General features: G+C 40.0%; 1 protein-coding gene across 4 annotated transcripts in view; it reads left to right on the forward strand.

Annotated features, from left to right (window-relative positions):
- LOC143855491 (ATPase GET3B-like) overlaps window positions 1-27,150 on the forward strand; it is a 68,659-nt gene that overhangs the window by 33,112 nt on the left and 8,397 nt on the right. For 3 of the 4 annotated variants that reach the window (XM_077365611.1, XM_077365609.1, XM_077365608.1), the window contains exons 2-9: window positions 5,875-6,086; window positions 6,654-6,716; window positions 6,834-6,944; window positions 10,422-10,496; window positions 10,632-10,700; window positions 10,804-10,869; window positions 25,511-25,585; window positions 25,661-25,759. In XM_077365611.1, the coding sequence (XP_077221726.1) occupies window positions 5,922-6,086; window positions 6,654-6,716; window positions 6,834-6,944; window positions 10,422-10,496; window positions 10,632-10,700; window positions 10,804-10,869; window positions 25,511-25,585; window positions 25,661-25,759 (723 nt within the window). In that variant the 5' untranslated portion in view covers window positions 5,875-5,921. The remainder of the gene's footprint in view (window positions 1-5,874; window positions 6,087-6,653; window positions 6,717-6,833; window positions 6,945-10,421; window positions 10,497-10,631; window positions 10,701-10,803; window positions 10,870-25,510; window positions 25,586-25,660; window positions 25,760-27,150) is intronic. The other variant, XM_077365610.1, reaches the window with a different exon arrangement.

Genomic DNA, 27,150 nt, shown 5'->3' on the forward strand with positions numbered 1-27,150 from the left:
AGAAGCAACAAAAGAAGGGAAGAAAAGAAGAGAGATAGAATCAGATGGAAGAAAAAGAGAAAAAGCCACAAAAGAAAGGCATCGATGATTATCAGCGTTGTCAATTCCGACAAGGTTGTCACTGAAAAGTCTAACGTTTTGCTCATATTGGTCATTACTATCAAGAATATCCTCACCCACCACAACTATCGTTGCACCAACATCCCAATTATTCCAAAAAAAAAAAAAAAACATAGCGAAAGAGCTTTTATGAACGGCATGATGAGATCCGTTTGAATATGGAGCTTCTTCAATCCCATACGAAATGATGACTAATCGCAAGACGAAGAGGTGGAAAAAAGAAAAAGAGAAAGGGAAGAATTTTAGAAAATCCTGCACAATATCTCATTTTCACCAATTGCTTAGCGCCTAATCTCCAACCTTGAGGATAGGGCTGATTTCTAGGTGGGTGGAATGTTATGTGCCTAGATGGTTCCACTTGGGGCGGAATAAATTAGTGTAGATTTTGTAGCTTTTGCAATTTGCTTTCTAGTTGTTTGGTATGGGTAGGATTCTTAGAGATAGGGGTTACTATTTCTAGATTAGCTTGGGTAGGAGGAAGTGGTCAGGTGGCTGCCAAGTGGGTTTTCCATTTGGTATAAATAACATGTAAGTAGTCTTTTTTCAATTCAACCCTCGAAGTGGGTCAAGAGGATGATCTTCCCTCTAAGAAGATCAATCACATTGCGAATCGATTCAGGTTTGGTTTGTAACAATTGGTAACATAGCAGGACGATCCTTCGCCATCGGATAGAAGCAAATAAGAGGAACAATGGATCATTATGAGGAGACAATGAGAGTGATCAAAAGGCAACTAGCTTCACTATATTCCAATTGCGATTGAATGGTATCAACATTAGGCCTAAAGCTTGAGGAACTTCATGCCTGAAGAAGCATGAGTGAAGAGTTTAATTTGTGCACTGGGAGCAATGTTGAGAAGGCTTCCACGAAGAAAGAAAGAAGCAACAAAAGAAGGGAAGAAAAGAAGATGCATAGAATCAGATGGAAGAAAAAGAGTAAAAGCCACAAAAGAAAGGCTTCAATGATTATCAGCGTTGTCGATTCCGACAAGGTTGTCCCTGAAAAATCTACCATTTTGCTCAAACTGGTCAATGCTATCGAGAAGATCCTCCCCCACAAATGTCATTGTATCAACATCCCAATTATTCCCCAAATAACATAGCGAAAGAACTTTGATGAGCGGCACGATGGGATCGGTTTGAAAATGGAGCTGCTTCAATCCTTAATGACGGCATATGAAATAATGGCTAATGGCAAGACAAATAGAAGGAAAAAAGAAAAAGAGAAAAGAGAAGAATTTTAGAAAGTCCCGCGCAAGATCTCATTTTTCACCAACTGGCCAACGTCTAGTCTCCAACTTTGAGGACACGGTTGATTTCAAGGCGGATGGAATGTTACGTGCCTAGATGGGTCCAACTTCTGGCGAAGTAAATTTGTTTAGATTTTGTAGCTTTTGGACTTTGCTCTCTAGTTGTTTGGTATGGTGGGATTCTTAAAGACAAGGGTTACTGTTTCTAGATTAGCTTGGGTAGGAGTTTTAGACGAAGTGATCAAGTGGCTGCCAAGTGGTTTTTCCATTTGGTATAGATCAAGGTTGCCAAGGCGGGAATCGAAAGCGGGATTCGATTCGGGATCCAAAAGCGGGAATCGAAGGCTCCTGGGATGGTTGGAAGCGGGAATCGTGGGTTTGCCAGAGAGTTGACGGGGATTCGTCGGGGAATCGTCGGGGAATTGCCGGGGAATCGCTGAGAGTCGTGGGGAGTTGGGATTCGCTAGGGATTTGCAGGGAATCGCCTGGGAATCGGGGTTCCTATAAAGTGGGAATCGGGGTTTTCATAAATTGGGAATCGGGGTTCCTAAAATTGGGAATCGGGGTTCTCCAGAATCGGGGATTCGAATCGAATCACGGTTCGGATTCGCGATTCGGGGATTCGCGAATCGCCAACTCCAGGTACGAATCCTGCTTCTCTGCTATAGATAACATGTAAGTAGTCTTTTCAAATCATTTGGTATAAAAGAGGATTGGTCAAGAGGCTGATCTTCCCTCTAAGAAGATCAATCATGTTCTGCACTGATTCGGGTTTGTAACAATAATGCTGCTTGGCTAGATGGGTCCCACTTGGGGTGGAATAAAATAGTTTAGATTTTATAGCTTTTGCAGTTTGTTTTCTAGTTGTTTGGTACGGGTAGGATTCTTGTAGATAAGGTTTATGATTTTTTTCCATTAATTCCAGTAACTGTGTAACTCTTTGAGGTTTCTTATGCAAGTGGCCGCGGAAGCGCCGTTGGATTTGCTGGAAAATGATCAGATCTCCGGTGGAAAATCTCAATTCTTGCAAGGGGATGCAAGAAACCCTAATTTGATTTTAATCTTGCATTAAACCAGATGAAAAATGAGGGAAATGAGAAAAGATTAGAAAATCCTAATCTAAATCTCCACTTCTAAGAAGAAATTACAAAGATAAAAGAGGAGAAAAATTTCTCTCTCTAATTTCTCTCAAAAAGTTGATCTCTACAACATTTCAAATCAATCAACAGCTAACTAAAATGATAGGGAAGAGGCTTTACATAGGCAGCCCCCTAATACAACATGAAATTTCCAAATTACCCCTAATGTAACTAGAATTTAAACTACTTCTACTAGTGTAAAAATGATATCAAAGCACAAGTAAAACCACTAAAATCACTAAACTACCACTACACAAAAGAAACACCTACACTAATGAGCAAATATGAGCCGATGTAGTGAATGCCAAGGGGATGCTCCTGCATCAAACTCCCCTTCTTGAAAGAACTCATCCTCGAGTTCCCCACCAGCCTCGCTCTCGTGGTAGTCCGTCTGGGTCTAATATATAGATAACCCACTCTAGCAGTAGGAGTAGGAGGTTGTCAAAATCACTCATGATAAAAATCATCCAAAACAGCCCATCCGGGCAAGTACGGAATAGAATAGTGGCCGTATGGCTCAATTCAATGATCAACTGAAAATGACTGAGAAGTAGTGGCCCTCCATGCCAACTCGCTGTAAACGCCATAGGCAGTACCATCTCAACATGATCGACATCTGCCAATACCATATCTGCGACTATAGGGCCATATGTAATATCTGTGTCCTCATGCACCTCATCTGCATCTGTAGGCACCTCATCCACATCACAGATCACGAAAATCTCTATCAACTCCATAGACTCTGTATCTCCGATCTTGGCAATAGGCTCAGACTCAGCATGCTCTGGCATAACAACGATATCACTATCACTGTTGGTCTCATCACCACCATCAATAGGTGGATCACTAGCATTATCATCGTCACTAGCACTAAGCTCGATACCATCCGTGTCTGGCTCTAAGATAACAACCTCCTCCACTATATCCTGACACTTTGTCTATCGGTCATCATCAACATTAGTGATAGTAACAATAGGTGGAGGTGGACATCGAGTCGGACTGCTCCACATGTCATGATCAAGCATGCCACACCAAATGCATCTCACCACTGCTCTGAAAGTAGTAGACGGAGTGACAACGATTCGAACCGGTGGTGATGCTGATGGAATAGACCCCGACATCCTAGATCTCTGTCCCCTCAAACGCTTATAATAGTACGGAATCAACTCGATCTCAAGTACCTTCCTCATCTCCTCTAGGGGTGGCAATCCAACCGAAACCGAACCGAAACCGAACCGAAAATTCCGTTCGGTTTGGTAAAACCAAACCGATTCAAATTTCGGTTTGGTTTCGGTTTGGTAGAACCAAACCGATTCAAATTTCAAACCGAACCGAAACCGAACCATTGCCCTCGATTTCCAATGATTATGCGTAAGGGGTGGTGAAATTGGCCGAACCGAACCGAAAATTCAACGGTAGAACCAAACCGATTCAAATTTCGGTTTGGTTCGGTTTGGGGGTCAAACCGAACTGAAACTGAACCGTTGCCACCCCTAATCTCCTCCCATGTCCGAATCGGAGGATCGTCAATTTCCCATCGATGATATAGTAAACTCCGCCACCATATACGCGCCTTGCTTCGGAATCTGGAAGCGGCCAAAAGTACATGATGATCTGGATGAATTCTCTCGATACGGAAAACCTCCTCAACAATGTTCATCCAGTCAAAGATTTCCTTGTCTTCCATTCCTCAATGGAACTCGGGTATCTCCATCTGTCTATCACTCTACGAACGTGGGGAGTGTCTAGGGACGGATCTGTAAGGAAAATCATACTCATAATCATCTTCAATATATCTATCCCCCTCCCCTTCTTGAAAGGTGTGCTTATGTAAGGGAAGGGACTGATGGTGTCTTTGTATCAAACCGTTCTTGCCATTGACGCAAGCGTTGGGTTTTAGAATTTAACATCCTTCGACTTTCCATTGCTTGCGCAAGTAATTTCTCACAGGAAGCTGTGTGCAGCTATGTCTTCAAAGGCGCCAACGTATGCCAAAACTCTTCTTGGTTGAAGGTGCACACAACCAGGCACAAACCTCCTACTATGCTATAATGTTGTACGTGCTGCCACAAGTAGGCGCTTCAGAGCATGTGGTACTTTTTCCGGACCGGTTTCAGTCGCAACACCTTCGATTTGAAGCAGAATTGCAATTTCAGGACAGGTTCTTGATATTTTCTATCTGATCTTGTTCTTCTTTCCTCCTAGATCTGCAAGAATTGAGAAATTCTCGCAGCTGTACTCTGATACCACTTGATGCAAGTGGTCGCGGAAGCGCCGTCGGATTCGCTGGAAAATGATCGGATCTCCGGTGGAAAATCTCGATTCTTGCAAGGGGATGCAAGAAACCCTAATTTGATTTTAATCTTGCATTAAACAAGATGAAAAATGAGGGAAATGAGAAAAGATTAGAAAATCCTAATCTAAATTTTCACTTCCAAGAAGAAATCAAAAAGATAAAAGAGGAGAAAAACCTCTCTCTCTAATTTCTCTCAAAAAGATGATCTCTACAACATTTCAAATCAATCAACAACTAACTACAAATGAGAGGGAAGAGGCTCTATATAGGCAGCCCCCTAATACAACATGAAATTTCCAAAATACAATGTAACTAGAATTTCCCAAACTACTCCTACTAGGGTAAAAATGACATCTAAGCACAAGTAAAATCACTAAACTACCACTACACAAAAGAAACGCCTATGCTAATGAGCAAATATGGGTTGATGTAGTGAATGCCAAAGGGATGCGCTTGCATCAATTTCCCACTGAAGTGGTCAACGCTACGATTTTGTAGCTTCTTTTTTTTTTTTTTTTTTTGAGTAATCGTCTTTTCCTTTTGTTTTTCCATTTTTTCAAATTTTTTTCCAGTTAGCTTATATGTTGTTGAGTATCGAGATACATATACTTTTGCACTTCCACCTTGCTTTGTCATATATGCCAATGTGATTATTGTGAGAAGCCTTTTACCTAAGAAACAACGGGATCATAATTAGAAGTTTGGGACCCCTTTCTCTCATTTCAGATTTGTTACCTTTGTTCATTAGAGTTTCAGTTATACTCGGTGATAAATAACCTACGTAAGTGATTAGTGGTTTTACAAAATTGGGTGACTCAAGCAAACTGTATTTTAGAATGACTAGTTATTCTTTTTGTTGAGTGAAAATATCATGTAAGTTTGGATCTTTTTTCCATTGTCTCGGCTAATTGACCACGTGCTATTATGGAGCTTGTGAATCTCGATTATCAATTTTCTTTTACTATGTAAGTTGTCATTATTTTATACAAACTCGAATGAACTTTCAAATTCTTGGCATGCAAATTGTAAGTAATTAGAACACTTTTTTGATGGCATCGTATGCTTTACAGTGAGATCGGTCACTACTCCTGTGGAAGCCATAGCAGGGTTTGATGAGATGGCCGCTGGAACTAAGCGGAAATATTACATGCTAGGTGGTAAAGGAGGTGTTGGAAAGACAAGCTGTGCCGCATCCCTGGCTGTTAAATTTGCAAATAATGGGCATCCTACCATTGTTGTATCGACTGATCCTGCACATTCCTTGAGTGACTCTTTTGGCCAGGTATCCTTTATGATTATGAAATTCTTTCTTTCTTTTTGAACAAGTGAATCAATTAAACACAAGATTTTCAATTAAGAATATTGGTAAAATCGTTGGGCACAGATAGGTATTTTGGAAAATTTCTAAAATACCCTTATGACATAAAATGATCAAAATGCACCCATATAGGGTCAGAATGACTAGAATATGCCCTAGTCATGAAAAATAACTAAAAAATGACCAAAATACCCTTAGTCTTGAAAATGACTAGAATACCCCATGACATAAAAATGATCCAAATATAGCATATCGGGTAAAATGACGAGAATAACCCTAAGTTGTGGAAAATGACAAAAATACCCCTTATATCGGGTAAAATGGCCAAAATAGCCTTGATTCGTGGAAAATGAGTTACATACCCCCATGGTATAAAAGAAATAGATCAAAATTTCTGTACAAGTTGTACAAGTTGTTCCACTGCTATAGGAGTTTCTATCAGTAGGAGTTTCCATTGTTGAAGAGTCTTGCCTGTTTGTCAATAGGAAATGAACACTTTGTAATAGTCTATACTTTGTCCATTGTTTCTAGGATTTGAGCGGTGGAACACTGGTGCCGGTTGATGGAGTGGATTCTCCACTTTTTGCTCTTGAGGTATGTGAAAATGAGGGTAGTAATGATGACTATGCTGCCACTTCTTACAATGAACAGATCACTGCCTCACATAGAATTTATTGGTTCAAGTATTTAAATTTATAGTGTTTTTTGTAGATCAACCCCGAGAAGGCTAGGGAAGAATTCCGCAGTGCGAGCCAGACAAATGGAGGAACTGGGGTCAAAGATTTTATGGATAGTATGGGCCTTGGAATATTTGTGGAGCAGGTAAAACTAAAAAAACTCCACCGACGTGTATAATAACTCTTTTGTTACCGATATTTGTGCGTAGTAATTATGAGAATTTGCATTACTGGGAATGATGAATTGGAAAAAGAGATATTTTGAGTTTTCTGCTATTATCCTGATTTTTTTCCCAATAAGTTTCCATTACATGTTGCAGATTATTGCTGTTTTTTGTCAATACTTTAGTTTTTCTTTGTTTTATTTTCTTTATTTTATATTATGCATGTAAGCGTCCTATTCAAAGCAATATTGGGCTTGAATCAAGGGGAAGGCAGACCTCAGCAAATTAATTGATGAAAAGTTTCACTCTTTCTTGACATTTACACTTACTAGTGTCTTCTGAAACTGTTGAAGAGACTACTGAGCAATGTAAACATACAAGTTTGATGGCTTTAAAAAGTCCTACCTAGTATGTAGTGCAAAGTTAGTTAATTCCTAATTATAATTTTAGGTCTACCATTAAAGGAGAATGGTTAGTACCTCGTGGTGGAGAGAATGGAATCAATGTTACACTCATAGAAGTGAAATATTTTATTTCTAGCATGGTTTAAATTTCCACATAAAATGACATGACACTATCGAAATGTTTCCGTTTCCATCCCCACCGAAACAAATAATAAAACCGAAAGAAATAGCAAAAAAGTGTATTTGTATTATTGGTATACTAAACCAATATGTGTTACATAATTATATTTATATGAATTACTTATGTACGTATAATTGTTTATATGAATTACGTGTGAAGCGTGGAATCCACTGAATTATTAGAGTGCATGTCACTAAGTATATGAATTATGTGTGTGCATATGTATAAATGTTTCTATGAATTACATGCGAAATGTGGCATGCACTGAATTATTAGAATGCATTGCATTTTCAGAAAAAAAGTGTGTATACCCAAAAAATGGAGGATTTAGAATTAAAAGTTCTAGGACCCAAGTTTGAATCTTCTTGAGATATGGTGGTGGAGGTTTCCTTCTGATCCAAACTATGTCACCAAAACTATTGGGTATAGATATCTGAAGAAAAGGGAAATGATCTTCAGCATGGAGCTCGTTTGTTGAGGGCTTAATGGCTTATTGTCGTCTAACTCCTGGAAACAACGATCCAATTTATTCACAGGACTTATTTTACAATAGGTAGTGGAGAAAATATTTGCATATGCCTGGATAATCAGTGTGGGGATAAGGCTTTCATGGATCACTTTCTTAGTTATTTAGGATAGCATTGGATCCCAATTCCTTAGTCTTTGGTTATCTTGATCTTTGATTATTAAGGGTGTGTTCGACAATCATTCTCATCCTCCCACTCGAAGAGTGGACGAAATGACGAAATAGGGAGAATAAGAATCAGCCAAATCAAATCCGTGTGGCTTCAAAAAATCGGGCAAAAACTCATTCTCCCTCACCGCTTTTGTGGGGATCTAAAGAGACAGGCGGAAATGGGTCTGCTTGCCGAACGGGATTCTTCCAAAATTTTCATCCTCCCTCATATTCTCCTAGGCAAAAAAGACACAAAACTTGCGGTGTATGTTTGCTGAACGCGCCCTTATGTTAATATTTGTTTGTGTAATCCATAATGCAGCTCTAACTATTAAGAGTGGGTGGAGGTCAGGTTTTTAGGAGGAAGAAAGGGGTGTTGGAGTTACTGAAGAAAGAAAGAAGGGACAAACTGTTGGGGAATTTTTTCATTATATCTCTATGTTGCAAAAGGAGAATAACATGGAGCTTTGATGTCAAGAATAGGTGTGGGAGATTTTACTGTAGAATGGCAGATGGCCCATTTTTTTCTCAAAATTGTGATGGAGGATAGATGATTTTCCATGACGGTGAGCGAAAATTGGTGAAAATCCTTCAAATGATGTTTACTTGCTTCTTGAACTTTTGAGGGACACTTGGTGCATGATTTTATTCCATGGTGCGTCCCTGTCAAATGATGCTTGAGGTAGTTAATACCTCCTATGAAGTACAAACCATTGATCACATATACAATGTAACCCATGAGGTTGTTCCCTCACTTGATCTTTTGCATACCTCCATGCAAAGTTCTTCTCCATCTTGAACCTCAAGAAATAGAAACCACTCGTCCACTCCAAAAACAACAAATGCGATTTCACCTTGAGGTTTTTGAGTTCACAGAAATGCCTTGCCTTGAGGTGTATGCCTCAAATACGTCTGAAAACAGACTCAAATGGCCTGACTTATGAGGAAATGTATCAAGAATTTCATGTCCTTTTAGCTCCATGGTGAATTCTGATTCTACTAGCATATATGGAAGAGTTTGGAGTTTCTTTTGCCATAATTGAATACTTTGCAATAATATTCATTAATTAGAGGAAGTCTAAACTACATTAAAGGAAAGAAAAACAGATGTACAGATGAAGAATGATGCTACGACTGTGGAAGCGAGTCCTATATCTTCAGAAATGAAGTAGCCAAGCCAAAAATTGAGAAATGCGGTAGGTGTACCCAAACCTAAATGTAATTGCTGAAGAAGAGACTATTCCGCTCCTTAAAGACTTTAAAAACGAAAAAAATGAAAAGAATAACTAGAAGAAGAGAACAAGTTGAAATTAAGAATTAGAATCTCAAACCATTCAAAAAAGAGAAAAAAGAAAGAAAGAATTAGAATCTCAAAGAACTGCCAGGATCCAAACCAAACAAAGTTTATTCGAGTCTCAGAATTTTGACGGCATGAAACTATTTAAATCTGTAACAAATCCCAACTTAGCCTTGAAATGCGAACCCACCTTTTCTACAATTAGAATCTCTTCCTGCTTACATCATCTCTCCGTAAAAGGAAAACCCAGAAATATTAGATCTAGAATCTCCAAGAAAAAAAAGAAATACTAGATCTAGAATCTCCAAGAAAAAAAAAGAACGGTAAAAACAGGACTGCCCTTACACATTCAAACTATCCATTAAGAAGATAGAAACTACTATAATCCTTCTCCCTTCTTTCCCAATTTGGAATCTTAGCTATGTTGCACCTTCTAACGATGTTCACACCCAGATTCCTCAATTCCCTTGCTAAGAGGCTTTCAGAATTGGGAAAAAACTTAACTTCCCACTTCCTATTCTAAGGCTCGTGGAGCTAGTTAGTTCTTAGAAACCCTTTCAAACCACTAGTAAAGTTTTTATAAAAATCATCCAAGTTCAAGTCTGCACCTAAATGCTGCCCCTCTTTTCATTTTTCTGATCAAAGTAAGCTCTATGGGTTATGTTGGCATTCACATGACATCGCAATGATTTCATCACAAAAGCCGGTCTGAACGCGAAGTATGGATAACAATTCTTATATTTCAATTTGGAATGCATGTACATTTTGAATTTCCTCTTTAGTTTATAGAAATATTTATGTTCAGTTTTTTATATTTACTTGTCCATAATGGAGTTTTGCTTTTTTCTTTCTCACAATGACTGTTTTTTTTTTTTTTTTTTAATTTTCTTGTGATTCTAGTTAGGAGAACTAAAATTAGGAGAGTTGCTGGACACCCCTCCCCCTGGACTGGATGAAGCTCTTGCAATTTCCAAGGCATGTAATTCTAATGATTAATGGTTGTATTTTATGCGAGTTCCATCTCCATCATGATTTTTCCTTCGTTGGTTTAATTCATGACTATTAGCGCCTTTGGGTTTTGTTCTTACCTAACTTATGCCTGATTGCTAGGTTATGCAATTTGTTGAAGCACAAGAGTATAATATGTTTAGCCGTATTGTTTTTGATACTGCACCAACGGTAAGCAAAGTGTGAGTAGTACTTTCTGTTTCTTTGTCATGGGTAGGTACATTGGGTCATTAACCATGTCACTTATCATTTATTGGCATTCAATCTTTAATAGGGTCATACTCTCCGGCTTTTATCCTTGCCAGACTTCTTGGATGCATCTATAGGCAAGATCTTGAAGGTATGATTATCAAAGTGGATCATCAATTTACAATTTCTGCAATCGTTTTTAAACTGACATTTTAAAAAAAAATGAAATCTTTGACATTCTAATCTCATATAAGTGCAATTTTTGCTTGCCTTACTAAGAGTAGGCTACTGATGTTTACATGTTAAACTTATGTTGAAAAGTGATGCAATTTCAAGTGGACACACAGGTTCTGTAAATCCCCTAGCAGAAATCCAACAAAGGGAGTGAAGATAGGGGCCAAAACAGGCCATGACGATGACAACATCATGACTTCATGTTGTCACCAGGGAACTATTGGTTTTTTTCATTTTGAAATTTCAGATTCTCCTTTTTTAAAATTTTTTTGAGATTTATTAAGATTTTTACAAATTTTAGAAATCTATTGTGACCTGGTGGTCATGGGTTCGAGTCATGGAAATAGCCTCTCTGGCTCTCTGCAAAGCATGGGTAAGGCTGCGTACATCTAGCCCTCCCCAGACCCCTCAAGGGCGGGAGTCTCATGCACTGGGCCGCCCTTATTATAAGCCGGATTTTTAGTTTAGGAAGTTATTTTGGGCCGGGAAAGTAGAAAATTTACGTTCAAGATAGATTAGCGCCAATCTAATTCCATTATACACAATAGAATCAAAACTGGTTTGCACAAGTGTGTAGTCAGAAATTAATTGAAAGTAAACCCAAGATTATAAATTTGTGACAGCAGATTTGAGAAAAATAAAAGAGAATTAACACCAATTATTTCTATCAAATACACCGAAAATGAAATAAAATAAAGCAAGGAAAGGCTGTAGATATGAAGGAAAGAATAGGGATTGAATAGAGAAAAACACACTTGAAGAAATAGAAATGACAGCAGGTATTAGTTATGATCTATTCAGAAAATTAGAGAAGAAAGAAAGATACTAAAAAAAATAGTGAAGATTAGAAGATGCAAAAGATGACAGACATAGGGATTCCTGAGAAACAAGTTGAATAAAGATTCTGAAAGAGATGAAAACCCCAAGAACTAGGGTTAGAGAAAGGCGAAATAAAACATGGGGAAAGAGATACAAGAAGCTTTACCTTGTGAAAGAACTCTAAGCAAGAACAATTAGAAAGATAGAAGGGAGAAAAGTAACCTAGGAATCCACCTTAGGGACTGTTTGGTTGCCACATGCTTGGCATCCTCAAGGATGTCCCAAGCAAACTAATGCTTTTTTGGTAACTTTATGGTTTTTGGTTGCCAATTTAGAATCACAATACCTGGAAACTACTAGACAAGATTCAGGGACCCTTGTTCCCTACTTATACCTTCCATTCCAGATTCTTCAAAACGGAGGAATATTGCAATTATAATTTTGTTTTCCTTCTCTCTCTCCCCTATCACTATTCTCTTTCTATATTGATAATGACACCCCCTCCCATTACTCTTTCGAGATTGGCATCCAAACACTACTTATCACTATTCTACCAGGTAAATCCTAGGTAGATCAAACACTACCAAATGTTTGTCTCCTCCCTATTGATGACTTATACCACTAATCTACAAGGTAACTATCTGCATTCAAAAAGAGGATTTCTAGGAATTCACCTAGAAATTCATGCCATGAATCCACATAGCAATCCTAGTAAAACTTGGAGTTGTGAAACTCAAGTCTCCTAATTAAAATCAACTATTATTTAAGTAATAAACCAATGAGAAGTATAATCGCTTTTTTAAAATTCATGGTGCATGCGTGGGACCTATTTAAAACACCCTTAAACTTAAATAACGTAAGTGATTTAGAGAGGAAAAGACTACTACCCTTATTGACTTAAAGTCACTTAAAATTCTCAGTTAAAACCATATAATTCAAAAAACATCTTAAGACTCATGATGGACTATCTAACTTATTCTTGAGTCTGATAAAGGAGGCTCCCATCAATAAATCATCAATCGAGTAAACTTTAATGTAATTGTTCACATCAATGTCCCCTCCGTATGGCAGTTTACATCCAACAAACATCGTATGCAAAATCCTTTTCTAGTGTTAGTCATATAACAGTTTTAAATTTCCACTGAAACCGACACGAAACAACTGAAATGTTTCTGTTTCCATTCGAACAAAATCTCAATAGATTCCTTCCACTCCATTATTTCTACCGAAGTTTCAAAATTTCCACCAAATTCGATCGAAATAGTCGAAACGACTGAAATTCAATTGCAATTGTCGAAATTTCGACCTAAAATTTCACGCTGAAACTCGCCGTCACCTTCATTGTCACCATCTTTCCTTTGATTTGTGCATTTATAGATAAAGTGCCATTTGGATGTAAATGATGCAAATAGTGGTGCCAATACCAATTTCAAAGGTAGAAAAGCATTTTAGATTTTTTTTTTATCTTTGTTAACATGTTTTGTGGATCCATGCTATTTGAATTGAAGGTGGGCCCACTTTGGGCCCACTTTTCATTTGAGTCACAGGAACTTCAAATTTCAAAGCCTAAGAATCACTCAAATGACGAGTCTCTTACTAAGCACATACTAAGCACAAAAGGGGGAAATGTTTTTTTGTAGGCCATTTTACTTTGCATTTTATTTCATTAATGTAGAGAATGATATTTGGTAGGCAACGCCATTGGACTGCACAACAAAGTAACCGTATCTTATGCATAGGTGGTCAGATTGGCATGGGACCAATTCCACCTTGTAACTCTATGTGGTATTGACATAGAGTTGGGGATCATTGGAGGGATGAGTGGTAGTACATTCTTATATATTGACTTTACTGTTTTAGACATGTGTGACAACTCATTTCATAGGTGTTCGATTTGATTAGGCCATTATGGATGGCTTTAATGCTTATGCGATGGTTTCTAAGTATGTATTTGTATTTACTGTCCAGACATGTGCGACAACGCATGTCACTTGGTGTTTGATGTGATTAAGCCATTGTGGACATCTTTCTTGCTTATGCGATGGTTTCTAAGTATGTATTTGTACTTATTCTTGCATTTCCCGAAGTTTTATCTTAGAATTTCATCATTTGCATATGTTTCCATACGTTTCCATGATTTGACAAGATTTCCACCAAAATTTCCAACCGAAACTGAAATATTTCCGTTTTCGTGCCGACGAAAACCGAAACCGAAACCTAAATTTAAAACCTTTGTCTTATAGTGGAAGAACAGTGCCCTTGATCTTTGTCTTATAGTGGAAGAACACTGCCCTTGATCTCTTGATCCTAATCTTTTTGCTTCCAAACAGTTTCCTCCCTATTGTATCCACCTCATCCTCTAAATTGACCCTTTCTTCCTCAACTCTATTTAAGATCTCAATCGCACGAAGGGCATCTACTTTCTTGTTCTTTATTTTCTATAAATCATCTTCACTCCAAAGCTTCAGTTTATCTCCCAACAACCTCCATGTAGACTAAAATTGTCAGCCCTTCTAACCTACCACAAATTAATTTCTCGCCAATCCGTTACATAGACCTAAAACTTTGAACCTCCATCCATGCCGACTCAAAAATTCCCATCATTTGTTCAATTTAAACTCATTTTGACTTGAGCAAGTGAATGATTGATGAGACGAGTTTTTTGGTGATTCGAGCGAGTCAGAGAAATTTTTTTATTTACTCTGTGAGGTTAAAACCAAGTCAACGTGGGGAAATTAATGATTAACTTCGGGAGTTTTTTCCCATCAATCCATTCAAGTAACTTAAGCGAGTCCCGATATGATTGTATAACGGTTTTTAGAGGGCCTTCTGAAAACATGCCAACTAACTCTATCCAAAGTGTGGTTAATTAACTCATTCAAGAGAATGAAATTCAATAACATTTTCATTCTCATAGTAAGTTTACTCATGCATATTTCTGTCTAAACCGTATGGTATTAATATCCCCACCAATAGACCACGAAATGTATCATCTACTTTTGATGTTGTTAATTCTACATTCTATTATGGACTCCAGGGTCTGGAGGGCATAGCCTCCTGAATAGATTCACTAAAAGCTGGTGTAGTGGAGATAAATCATGTTGAAACTGGGAGCTCACTCACCAAGAAGTGTTTACACATTAATGTCTCCATATCTAGTTCTAGGATGATATCTTCTCGAAAAAACCTAACAATCTTTGTCTCCTGAAAATTGACAAATAAATGAGGCTGAGCTATGACGACAAATAAATGAGGTCGAGTAAAAAACCTCCTACTTGGACTCAACCACAATGAGATGTCCAGCATGCTTCTGACCATATCTTTCACTCCTCTTATCCCTTGTCACAAGTCCTTTGACATTCCTAGCTACAAAGTTGAACTTTATCATTCTGCCTAAGGATTTCCCCTGCGTCCTCCCTCAAAATATTGCTTTACCTCAGTTTTTACCCTCATAATTCACATTTAGACACTAGTCTATTGAGTGCTCTTCCCTTTGGTTTTCACGGTCTCATCCAAACCTATCTCGTTATCTTCCTGAGACCGTTCTTGTCCTTCTTGTGGTTTATCGATTCAAAAACTTGGTTTTCCATGCTTACGAAGTTCACATCGAGACCCACCCATTTTGAAGGATCAATAGTGAATCCTTCTGTCCTCAAATTCTTGCCAGTGTTATTGAATGGGACCCATCAGACTTCTCAGATGATATATCACAATAGTATTGATCCTTAGTCTTGTCACGCCCCCCCCCCCCCCCCCCTGAGCACTTGACAGGCACCGCACGCTTACATGGTGGAGCTGGTAAGTGTGCAAGGCTACAGGTTACTGAATGAGTAATCAATCCAGATAAGCATGGTAATGAACATGATATACGTCAACATCTAAAGAGCGATACGAGAAAAGAAACGCTCTCATATATATATATATATATATATATATATATATATATATATATATACTATCACTGTACAACTGTCCAAAATCATATACATCTTACCCATACTCACTCTGTAGTAGGGTCTCGGCTCTAATCCCAAAAATCAGCTCCACAGGCTGATCAGCTACTCAATATCTGAAAAGAATGCAATAAACGTACATAAGCGAAAGCTTGTACGCTATATAGTACACTAACACTGCATCACTATATGTTACTGGTTTTAATAATATCAGATACTGGGTTATTCATATCATTGCACTTCATATTCCTGCTCATTACCAGGTCATTTATAGAGTACAATCATACCGAGCAGAAATAATACTAAAACACAATCAGAATCAGTGTATATGCAATGTCAAATGTGTATGGCTATATGTTCATCGCATACTATGCTCAGAATCATCTTAGCCCAAGAGTACTAGGGAGTATCTCAACCCAAGACCACTAAAGGGGGAGGAATATAATATCATCTGTATGCCAGGGTATCACTTCCCACTGGCGGGTTCTAAGAGGCATGCAATATGCTCATGTAAGTACTAATGCTCGGAAACCAAATATCATAATCAAATCATCAAGATATGACAAAGCTACAAAGTGCTTATCAGCTAATATTGGATCATCAAGATCTCACAGAGCTACACAGAGCTACACGGAGCTATCAACTTGGCACTCATGCCTATATCTATTAGTAATCATTACCGTTCAATATTATTCTTAGAAGCATCTCTATACATATATGTATATCCCTATATATACAGCGCAATTCTATCATTTGATTTGCATAACATCTACTGAAACACTGAAAGCTACTATATTACTTACCTGAAGTCACTTTTGCTTTTCTTTCCCTCTTTCTCTCTGCCTCCTCTTCACTTTTCACCCCTACATGAGTGGGTTTAGATAATCATTAGCTATTTGTTCTAAATAGAAGAATAATTCCCTATTTGGGAAATCCAGCCAATTCTCACTGGAGATGGCCGGAAAAGTTACTTTTCCAATCTGATTCTTGAAAGAGGGTTTCAAACTAAACTGACATCTTCAATTCAATATAACTTCTTATATACTCAGAACTAGGAAATGCACTAAACATAAAAGTTGTTACAGATATTATTTTTAACAACTATCTCGTCGGAGATGGCTAGAAAATAGAAAATCACCATTTTAAACCCTCTTTTAAACTAAAGTTTTAAAATCAAAATAACTTACTCAATTCTCAACCAAAGTTTACAAATCTTATATGTATTTGGATCTACCAAAAACGTTCTACAACTTTCATGTTGGACTTTTCGACCAATTCGGGCTGGAAAGTTACAGAACACGAAAATCAGATACAAAATTAAGAAAATTCAAGATGTCCTTTCTTACCTTAGCTTTTCTCTCAACTTTTCCTTCTCCACATCAACTCTTCACTAAAATCTTTGCAAAAGCTTTTAGTTACAGCAAGGATTTGATCCACCAAATCTCACAGTTTTTTCTCTTTTCATCAATTTTCTTAATTTTTCTTTTTGATTTTTAAGTCTAATTGAATTAGACTTAGCATGCCACTTGACATCTAGATTTCCAAATGTCAAGGCTGCTAAAATCCTCTCTCGTACTCAACTAAAGGTTGAGAATTTTCCAGAAAAATTCTCTCCTTTTTTCCATAAATGCCCTTGGGCATTAATTATATTTACAAGTTTGCCATTTGTTTGAATTTATTAATTTACCCTTGTATACATTGTTAGTTAAAAATCAAATTCAGGGTAGTTCATTCTCCCCTCATAAAAGTTTCGATTTCGTCCTCGAAATTTCCAAATAGACAACTTGAAACATATATACATCAAAATAACCGTCAAGTATATACAAAAATGTCATATATACACAATAGATCAAAACAAAAATGCATAGCGCTGTCGCTTATCCTCCTCACGCTCCCACGTAGCTTCGCCAGTTGTGTGGGGCTGCCACTTAACCGTTACATAGGGGATCGCATGGCAATGTAAGAGTTGCTCCTTCCGAACAACTATACATTCTGGCAACTCTTCATAGGATAGATCACCTGCTAACTCCAGTGGCTCTAGCTTAATCATGCGACTCGGGTCAAAATGATATTTCCTGAGCATCGATACGTGGAAAACATCGTGCAACACTGATAATGAGGGTGGCAATGTCAACCTGTAAGCCACCTTGCCCATTCTATCCAGTATCTCAAAAGGACCAACATAACGTGGACTAAGGTTGACACGAACGTCAAATCTCATGGTGCCTCTCTTCGGAGACACTTTGAGATAAACATTATCACCAAACTGAAACGGTATGTCTCCTGACATCGGCGTAGCTCTTCAGCCTGCTCTGAGCCACACGAAAGCGTTCCCTGATTAACTCTACTTTTTCAGCGGTAATCTGCACTAACTCAGGACCTAGAAGCTGTCTCTCCCCTACATCATCCCAGCAAATAGGAGATCTGCATTTCCTTCCATATAAGGCCTCGTAGGGTGCCATCTGAATGCTCGCCTGGTAACTGTTGTTATAAACAAACTCTACCAGTGGAAAATGCTCAACCCAGGCTCCCTTCAGGTCCAGAACACAGGATCTAAACATGTCCTCCAAAGTCTGAATAGTCCTCTCCGACTGTCCATTAGTCTGGGGTGATAAGCTGTACTGAAAGATAATCTGGTGCCCATGGCACGATGTAAGCTGCCCCAAATTCGGCTTACGAATCGAGGATCTCTGCTGATACATTAGACACTGGCACTCCATGCAGTCTAACAATCTTCTCTACATAGAGTGTGGCCAGTCTCTTTCTCTTAAGTGACATAACTATCCTGACTGCCAAAACGTGGGCCGACTTCTTGAGTCGATCGATACTTACCCAAATACTATCATGTCCCCTAGAAGTCCGTGGAAGTCCCGATACAAAATCCATCGTGATATGTTTCGACTTCCACTCAAGAATAGCGAGGGGACGTAATAGTCCTGCAGGTCTTTGTTGCTCTTCCTTCACTTGCTGACAAGTAAGGCAACGAGCCACAAACTGTGCTATCTCCCTTTTCATATTATTCCACGAGAAAGTGGTATTCAGCTCTTTATACATATTTGTACTCCCTCGATGGACTGTGTACCCTGTACAATGAGCCTTCTCGAGAATCTCTCTCCTCAGTTTAGGGTCGTACACAAACTCTGGATCCGAAGCGCAAAGAGCCGTTTGAGTGCATTGTGAAATCAGTCTTAGTACTCGATGCTGCCTCACTCCTCAGTTTCTGCAACTGGGGGTCTGATAACTGTGCGCCTCTGATCCGATCAAACAATATGGGTCGGACCTGCAAATGGGTTATCTGGGCCGCAACACCAATACAACATTCCTCCAGGCTCATCCTGACAAAGCTAATGTAGTTGCTGATGAACTTAGCAGGAAGTCATCATCAGGATTAGCTTATTTACTGACTTCCGAGAGGGGTCCGGCCCGAGGAAACCTTTGCACGCCTCCGTTACCTTTTGGGAGGCCTACGCCCCATAGAAACTGTCTACCTGAGACTGTCCCTTGGCCCGTAGGTCCTGACACAAGGTTAGAATTCTAGCTCTTCCAGAGTGGTATCTCACTGATGGCTCGGCCCCCCCCGCAAGGAGGCCTTCTTCGCCCTCCACCTAAGCTGCGCAGGAAAGGCCCAAAGCCAATCCCAGGGAACAGGTCAAGTCATAGTCCTTTATTAGCTCGAGCCATCTCCGCTGCCTCATATTCAATTCTTTCCAAGTGAAGATATCAAACTCTTGTGATCCGTGAAGATCTCACACGATTCCCCTTATAAGTAGTGATTACAGATCTTCAACGCAAAAATCACAGATGCAAGCTCTAAGTCATGCGTAGGATAACTCTCCTCATGTGACTTCAGTTGCCTAGAAGCATATGCTATCACCCTGCCCCTCTGCATTAGAACACAGCCAAGTCCTCTCCTCGATGCATCTGTGTAAACAGTAAAAATCTGACCACTCACTGGTAATGCTAACGCTGGTGTCGATGTAAACCTATGCTTCAACTCTTGAAAGCCAAGCTCTCAATCATCAGACCAAACAAACTTTACCCACTTCCGAGTCAATCTGGTAAGTGCTGCTACTATCCTGGAGAAGTCCTCCACAAAATGCCGGTAATAACCATCCAGGCCTAGAAAACTCCAGATCTCAAATACATTGCTCGGCTGTTTCAACTCATCACTGCTTCAATCTTTTGAGGATCAACTGCCAACCCATTCCTGAAGATCACATGCCCCCGAAAGGTTACTCAATCTAGCCATAATTCACACTTCTTCAGCTTTGCATAAAGTCGTTGCTGTTTAGCTCGATCTTTTTGTGGTCAATAAGCCAGATGCTGCTCATGCTTAGCTCGATCAACAAAGTACACCAGAACGTCGTCTATAAAAATGACCACAAATCTATCCAGGTAGGGTCTAAACACTATTCATCAAATCCATGAAGGCTGCAAGGGCATTTGTCAAACCGAACGGCATATCTAAGAATTCGTAGTGCCCATAGCGAGTTCTGAAGGCTGTTTTTGCTATATCTTCAGACTTGATCTTCAGCTAGTGATAAGCTGAGTGAAGATCAATCTTTGAAAACACAGCCCCCTACAACTGGTCGAATAGATCATCTATCCGTGGCAACAAATACTTGTTTTTCACAGTTACCTTGTTTAGCTCACGGTAGTCGATGCACAATCGCATACTACCGTCTTTCTTTTTTACAGATAAGAAAGGTGCACCCCAAGGTGACACACTAGGCCTAATAAAGCCTTTCTCCATCAGCCCTAGCAATTGTTCTTTCAACTCTTTCATTTCTGTTGGTGCCATCTGTTAAAGTATAAAAGATAAATAACGCCTTTCTCCAACGGCTTAAGCTCTTGGAGAAGTTTGTAAGTTAACATGGTATCAGAGCTAAAGGTCTCGAGTTCAAACCTCCCAGAGAGTAAAAATCCACATGCAATGGTCTGCCCAAAGTGGGACCACATGTGCCACGTGTTTGCCAAGTGGGCCACACATGCGGGGGATTGTTAAAGTATAAAAGATAAATGACGCCTTTCTCCAACAGCTTAAGCTCTTGGAGAAGTTGGTAAGTTAACACTATCCTATACAGAGCTCTGGATATCGGAACCGTATCAGGTGCAAGGTCCACAACGAACCCAAAACCTCTATCTGGAGGTAAACTCGGGAGCTCCTTAGGAAACACATCTGGGAAGTCTCGTACAACCGTTACATCATCAAGCCTTGACTCACAAGCACGGGTATCTACAACCGCAGCCAAGTATGCGGTACACTCACTTCGAATCAACCTCGGCATCTGCAAAGCTGAGACCAGCCTAATAGGCAATCCCGTGCCGGAACAAGAAAAACAGAATTCGGATTCGCTCGGAATCCGGAAACAAACTCGCTTCGTCCGATAATCAACGGTCGTGAAGTGAGTAGAAAGCCAATCTATACCCAAAGTGATATCAAAATCATGCATCAACAAAACAATCAGATTTGCAAAAATCTCTCTGTCCTCTATCCAGATAGAGCACACATGACAGATCCAATCTGCAAGGAGAACTCCGTCCAGAGGCGTACTAACTGATAGGTCAAACTCAAGAGGGACAGACTGAATCGTATGCTCAGGCACAAATGACGCTTAAATAAAAGAATGCGTGGCCCTGTGTCAAATGAAGCACATGCTGCCTCAGCAGTAACAGAAATAATACCTGAAACTACCACGCCTGATGCCTTAGCATCCTGGTGAGTCAGCGCAAAAACACGACCTGCTGCACGGGGTCTACCACCACTCTGCGGTCTGCTCTGCACATGAGGAACAAATAAAGCTCGCTCTGCCTGGGATCGCAGACCCCTCTCAATTGGAAATGTCCCTCTCAGAAAGTTTGGGCTCGAGGAATAGATGGCCTTTGGCCTGGCCCCGGTGCTGATGCTCTCTATGGACACTGTGCATTCCTGTGATCAAACTGACCACAACTGAAACAAGCCCCGGACTCACCCTGACAAACCCTGGTCTCATGAGTTATCTCACGCCATCCGCAAACTGGTGTCGGAGGTTTGCGGAGGTCTGCTCTGCACGTCCTGCCCACCCATGCCACCAGGTGATCCTTGAGGTCTGCCCACTGGTGGAGGCCTCACCGCCTCACTACACTGCCCCTGAGGAAAATCTCAACCCTCTTCCTAGAGGGTCCTCTCAATGCCTCTCTAGTCTCACGTCAAACTGTCTCAACAAACCTAGCTCGACCCACCAACTCTGTGAAGCTGGCTCCAAAAGATGATGCTAAACCTCGTCTAATATGAGGCTCTAGCCCCTGCTCGAATCTGCGAGTCCTCATCGACGGACTGGATGCAATAGCCGGTACGTACCGCGACAGTCTGTCGAACTCAGCTGTGTACTCATCTATCGATCGAGGACCCTGCCTCAAGGAGAAAAAGTCCAATCCTGCTCCAACTGGCTCATCCTGTTGGCCGGATAAAATCTCTCATGGGAAGCTGCACAAAAATCTGCCCATTTAACTAGCGACGCTTCCTCCCCTCTAGCTGCTAACACTCGTCTCCACCAATGGAGAGCCTCTCCTGCAACATGAAGGTCACATAGCGCACCCTCTCACTATCATTGGTGGAGTCCATGGCTGAAAATGCCATCTCTACACTCTCCATCCACGTCTTTGCCTTCTGGATACCGCCTGACGCTCGGAACACCTGAGGTGCCAATGTCATATACTCAACAATACCATGACCCAATGGAGACACCCGACTGGAAGATGGATGATCGGGCTGTGCAAGCTGTCCATGCTGTGCTCTGACCAAGCCAACCACCTCGAAGAAGCTCACTCTGCCCAGTAATCATATATGTAATAGTGCATGCATCCTCAACTCTACCCTACTGTGAGACTGCCTCTGGTAGTATCTCTGGTAGGCTCTTGGACGGGCCAACATTTGACTGCCATGCCTCAGTCTGCGATCCTCCATCCCCATTGTCGAGGTCTCTCCTACTGCTGCTGATTAGACCTGGAAAACGGGTGGGCCGGGCCGACCCGTACAGGTCCGGGTAAAAAATGACCCAGAATTTTACGGGTCACTAAATGGTGGACCCAGCTAGGTGGACACGCGGGTCACCCATTTTTTTAAAAGAATATTTGCTGTTTTATCCATTTTCAGGCATTTCAACAGTTAAAATGATAGCACGATTTTGGTGAAAGGGTCCATATAGCTGCTCCAGAGAGGATAGCTGGCTCGTCAGACCGATTTGACAGAATAGCTGCTCGTTGTTATTTTTTAACAGTTAAAATAGGAGTGCAGATACCAATTCCACAAAAAGTGCCAACGGTCCATCCATGTGACACAATTATATTGGTACCTACAATTATACCTTCTTATCTTCTTCTCCTTCCTACCCTGTAAAAAAGTGAAACGTGTCACATATATATTTTGCTTATACCTTCTTATCTTGTTCTCGTTCCTACCCTGTACTGTAGAAAAGTTAAACTTAATAGTTAAAAAAAAATTCCGCTTTTTACGGGCACCCGCGGGTCCATCCGGCCTGGCCTAGTTTTGATGGGCCGGGTGGACCTGCGGGTCACTTTCAAACGGGTCACTAATTATTGACCCAGACCTATAATTTACGGGCGGGCCGGGAGGACCCACGGGTCCAGGTCACGTTTTACCAGGTCTACTGCTGATCCTCAGGGACTCGTCCATGATCTGGTGTGCGGAGGTCTCATCCTGTTCCACAAATAGATTAATATCAGAATTCAGATTTTACTTTCTCTGGAGCTCTTTTCATATAATTACTAGCCAAGACAACTTATGTACAATCAGGCGTCCTTGATGTACACGAGTCAGTTACTTGGCTTCTTTTTGCATAATTAACTATTGTGTTAGCCAGGCGTCCCTGGTACAGTCAAGTCAATCCTGCTATCATAGATTGCTCCTTATCTATCGTTGCTTAATTCCTAACGATTATGAATATTTATGCTCTGATAACATCTTTCCTGTCACGCCCTCTGACCCTGAGGCATGTGACATGCACTGCACGCTAAAACACGATGGAGCTGGTAAGCGTGCAAGTCTACTGCAATCCAGATAAGCATGGTAATAAACATAATATACTGAAACATCTAAAGAGAGATACAGGAAATGAAACGCTCTCATATATATACATATACATGTACAGCTATAACTATACAACTGTCCAAGATCATATACAAATCATCTGATCCATACTCACTCTATAGTAGGGTCTTGGCTCAAATCCCAAAAATCTGCTCCACAGGCTGATCAGATACTCAATATTTGAAAAGAATGCAACAAACGTACATAAGCCAAATCTTGTAAGCAATATAATACAGTAACAGTATATTACTATATATGTTACTGGTTTTAATAATATCAGATACTGGGTTATTCATATCATTGCACTTCATATTCCATTTCATTACCAGGTCATTTCTAGAGTACAATCATACCGAGCAGAAATAATACTAAAACACTAAGAATCAGTGTATATGCAAAGTCAGACGTGTATGGCTATATTTGCATCGCATATTGTGCTCAGAATCATCTCAGCCCAAGGCTACTAAAGGGGGATGAATAGAATATCATATGTATGCCACCGTATCATCTCAGCCCAAGAGTGCCAGGGGAGTAACTTCTCCGATCTAATTCTTGAAAGAGGGTTTCAAGCTAAACTAAAATCTTCAATTCAATATAACTTCTCATATACTCAGAACTAGGAAATACACTTAACATAAAAGTTGTTACAAATATTATTTCCAACAGCTTTTATGGAAGTGAGGGTTTAGGTGTTGTAGGGAGTCGGGTGGAGGGATTAGGTTAGGGTGGTGTTGGGTTGAGGTCAGGTTGGTGTCGGGTTTAGGGTTTAGGTCAGGTTAGTGTCGGGTCTAGGGTTTAGGCGAGGGAGAAGTCATGGGTGGAGGAAGGGGGTGGAGGAAGGAGGCGGTGAGGGTTTGAGGGCTGGTTGGGGTCGAGTTTAGTGGTTGGGCGTGAGGGAGGAGGGGTCAGGTTTAGTGGTTCTAGCGAGGATTTCGGTGAGGTAAGAGGAGAGGGATGGGGTTTCCGGTGGCGGGAGTGGCGGGGAGAGGTTTTCGGCGGGTGAGGTGGAGGGCTACAGAGAGAAGAGGTAGACGAGAGGGTGAGGGGTGGCTGTGGGGTTGAAGGAGTGGTGGTGGCTGTTGGCTAAAGTTAGGGTTAGGGTTTTGACAATAGTGGAGAAGAATAAGTAGAACATGGAGGGAAACAATGGTGGCCCCTAGGGAACCAAACCCTAGGGCTCTGATACCATGTTAGAAGAGAAGAGAAGAGAGAGTGAGCTCCCCCTCACTTATGTATTTATATAAAAGAGACTTAAAGTACAAAGACCATCTTGCCCTTAGGCACACATATACATCTAACAGCCTTTACAGAGTTTTGACCTTCCATTTGTAAGCATTTGATTGGACTGTTAAGACCATCCATCATCATGCTTTTTTTTGTCACTGGGGGATCTAATGTGAGTCCTTCCAAGTGAGCTGTCATCATCAACCAAGGTGGACAGACTATAATAATTGTGGCTGTGCCTTGCTGTATTACAATGAGGTTGTGTTTTATGGAAGCAGTCCTATTTACCTAAATTCTAAAGATGTTGTGTATAACACTTGAATTGAATCTTTAGATCTTTTTATTTTTCTTTAAAATATGTTTTCCGAGTAGGTCATTACATCAATCTTTTTACCTTATATTGATCAATGTTTAATGTTTTTACTATTATTTTGCTTTCTGGATGAATTTTAGTTTCACTATGTCCATTTCAGCTAAAGAAGAAGTTAACTTCAGCATCATCGGCCATCAAATCTGTTTTTGGGCAAGAAGAAAAAAAGCAGGATGCTGTAAGTCTGAGGTTACTGCAGCTAGTATTGTGCTAGATTTAAATACTAATGATTTGGTCTTCTTTGTTTCTGTAGTCTGACAAATTAGAACAACTAAGGGAGCGAATGGCAAAAGTGCGAGATCTTTTCCGCGACACAGATTCGACTGAGTTTGTTATAGTTACAATTCCTACAGTAAGATTCTTGTCTTTTTCGCCATAGTAAAATAATATGAAGTCTTACTTGAATTCTAGCAGAAGTTTCTGAATGATATTATATTATCTTAAATTGCTTGAACAGTGTCTTGTGTACATTCATTTTTTGAGTTTTTTTTTCCTTTCAAGCATGGAAATTCTACTCTTCATCGTCTGTTTTTTCTTTCAATTGCATTGTAACCTTGAAAACTTCAGTCATTGCGCCACTCTTGGAACCTTGACATGCCAGAGGCATGCCCATTGACTGACCAACCATGTTAGCGCCTTGAGTGTGTCAACATATTAGTTTATCATTAAAGTTGGAGCATGTTAACTTACCAACTTCTCCAAAAGCTTAAGCTGTTGGAGAAAGGTGTTATTTATCTTTTATACTTTAACACTCCCCTGCACGTGTGGCCCACTTGGCAAACACGTGGCACATGTGGTCCCACTTTGGGCCGACCATCGCATGTGGATTTTTGCTATCCGGGAGGTTTAAACTTGATATACCAAGTTAACTTACCAACTTCTCCAAAAGCTTAAGCTGTTGGAGAAAGGCGTTATTTATCTTTTATACTTTAACTAAAAAGTTTAGTAAAAAAAGAAAAAGAAAAAAAGAGAAGATAGAAGAAATTTGGAACTTCTTGCACAATATTAAGTCCTCGAAATATCATGGATTAATCTCAAACCTTGAGGACAAGGTTGAAATTAAGGGCGGGGGAATGTTAGAATTAGTTTTCTTTATTTAGATTATTTTGTCTTTATTTAAGTAGTTACCATATTTAGGGTTTCCTTATTTTCCTTTTCACATTCTGCTGATATATGTTTTCTTATTTAGCTATCCCTATTTTCTATAAGATGTAGATGCCGTATGGCTATTGAAAAAAAGGAATAATCAAATTTAGTGCAGTTTGCATATTAGAGGTCGAGTTTCCTCGAATTAACTCATTGGAGGCCTGAGTTTCCTCGAATCAACTCATTCTCTCCCTTTTTCCCATCATCTTCTTCCATAATTTATTTTCTGATAGGAGAGCCTCTAAGTGAACACTTCAGCGAGAGCACCGTCGACTCGTCGAGAAGACTTACACAATAAAAAAGAAAAGACAAAACAAGAAAAAAGCCGGATCGAAGAAAAAACAAAAAAGCCAAAAAAGAAAGGGGTTAATGATTATCAGCGTTCTCGAGTCCAACAACCTCGACCCCGAAAAATTCGTCATGCCTCTCAACCTTTTCAAAGCCATAGAAAAGATTCTTACCTGAAACCATCCGTGAATCAATCTAAAAAAATACTTCAAAGAAGCTTTGATGAACGGCATGATAGGATCGGTTTGCAGTTGAAGTGGCCTCAACCCTTGATGATGGTGACTAATTACAAGACAAAAAAAAGGCAAG

Source organism: Tasmannia lanceolata, unplaced genomic scaffold (genome assembly GCF_043159265.1).
Source record: "Tasmannia lanceolata isolate RefF3 unplaced genomic scaffold, GAP_Taslan_0.1 ptg000021l, whole genome shotgun sequence".
Classification (NCBI taxonomy): Eukaryota; Viridiplantae; Streptophyta; class Magnoliopsida; order Canellales; family Winteraceae; genus Tasmannia; species Tasmannia lanceolata.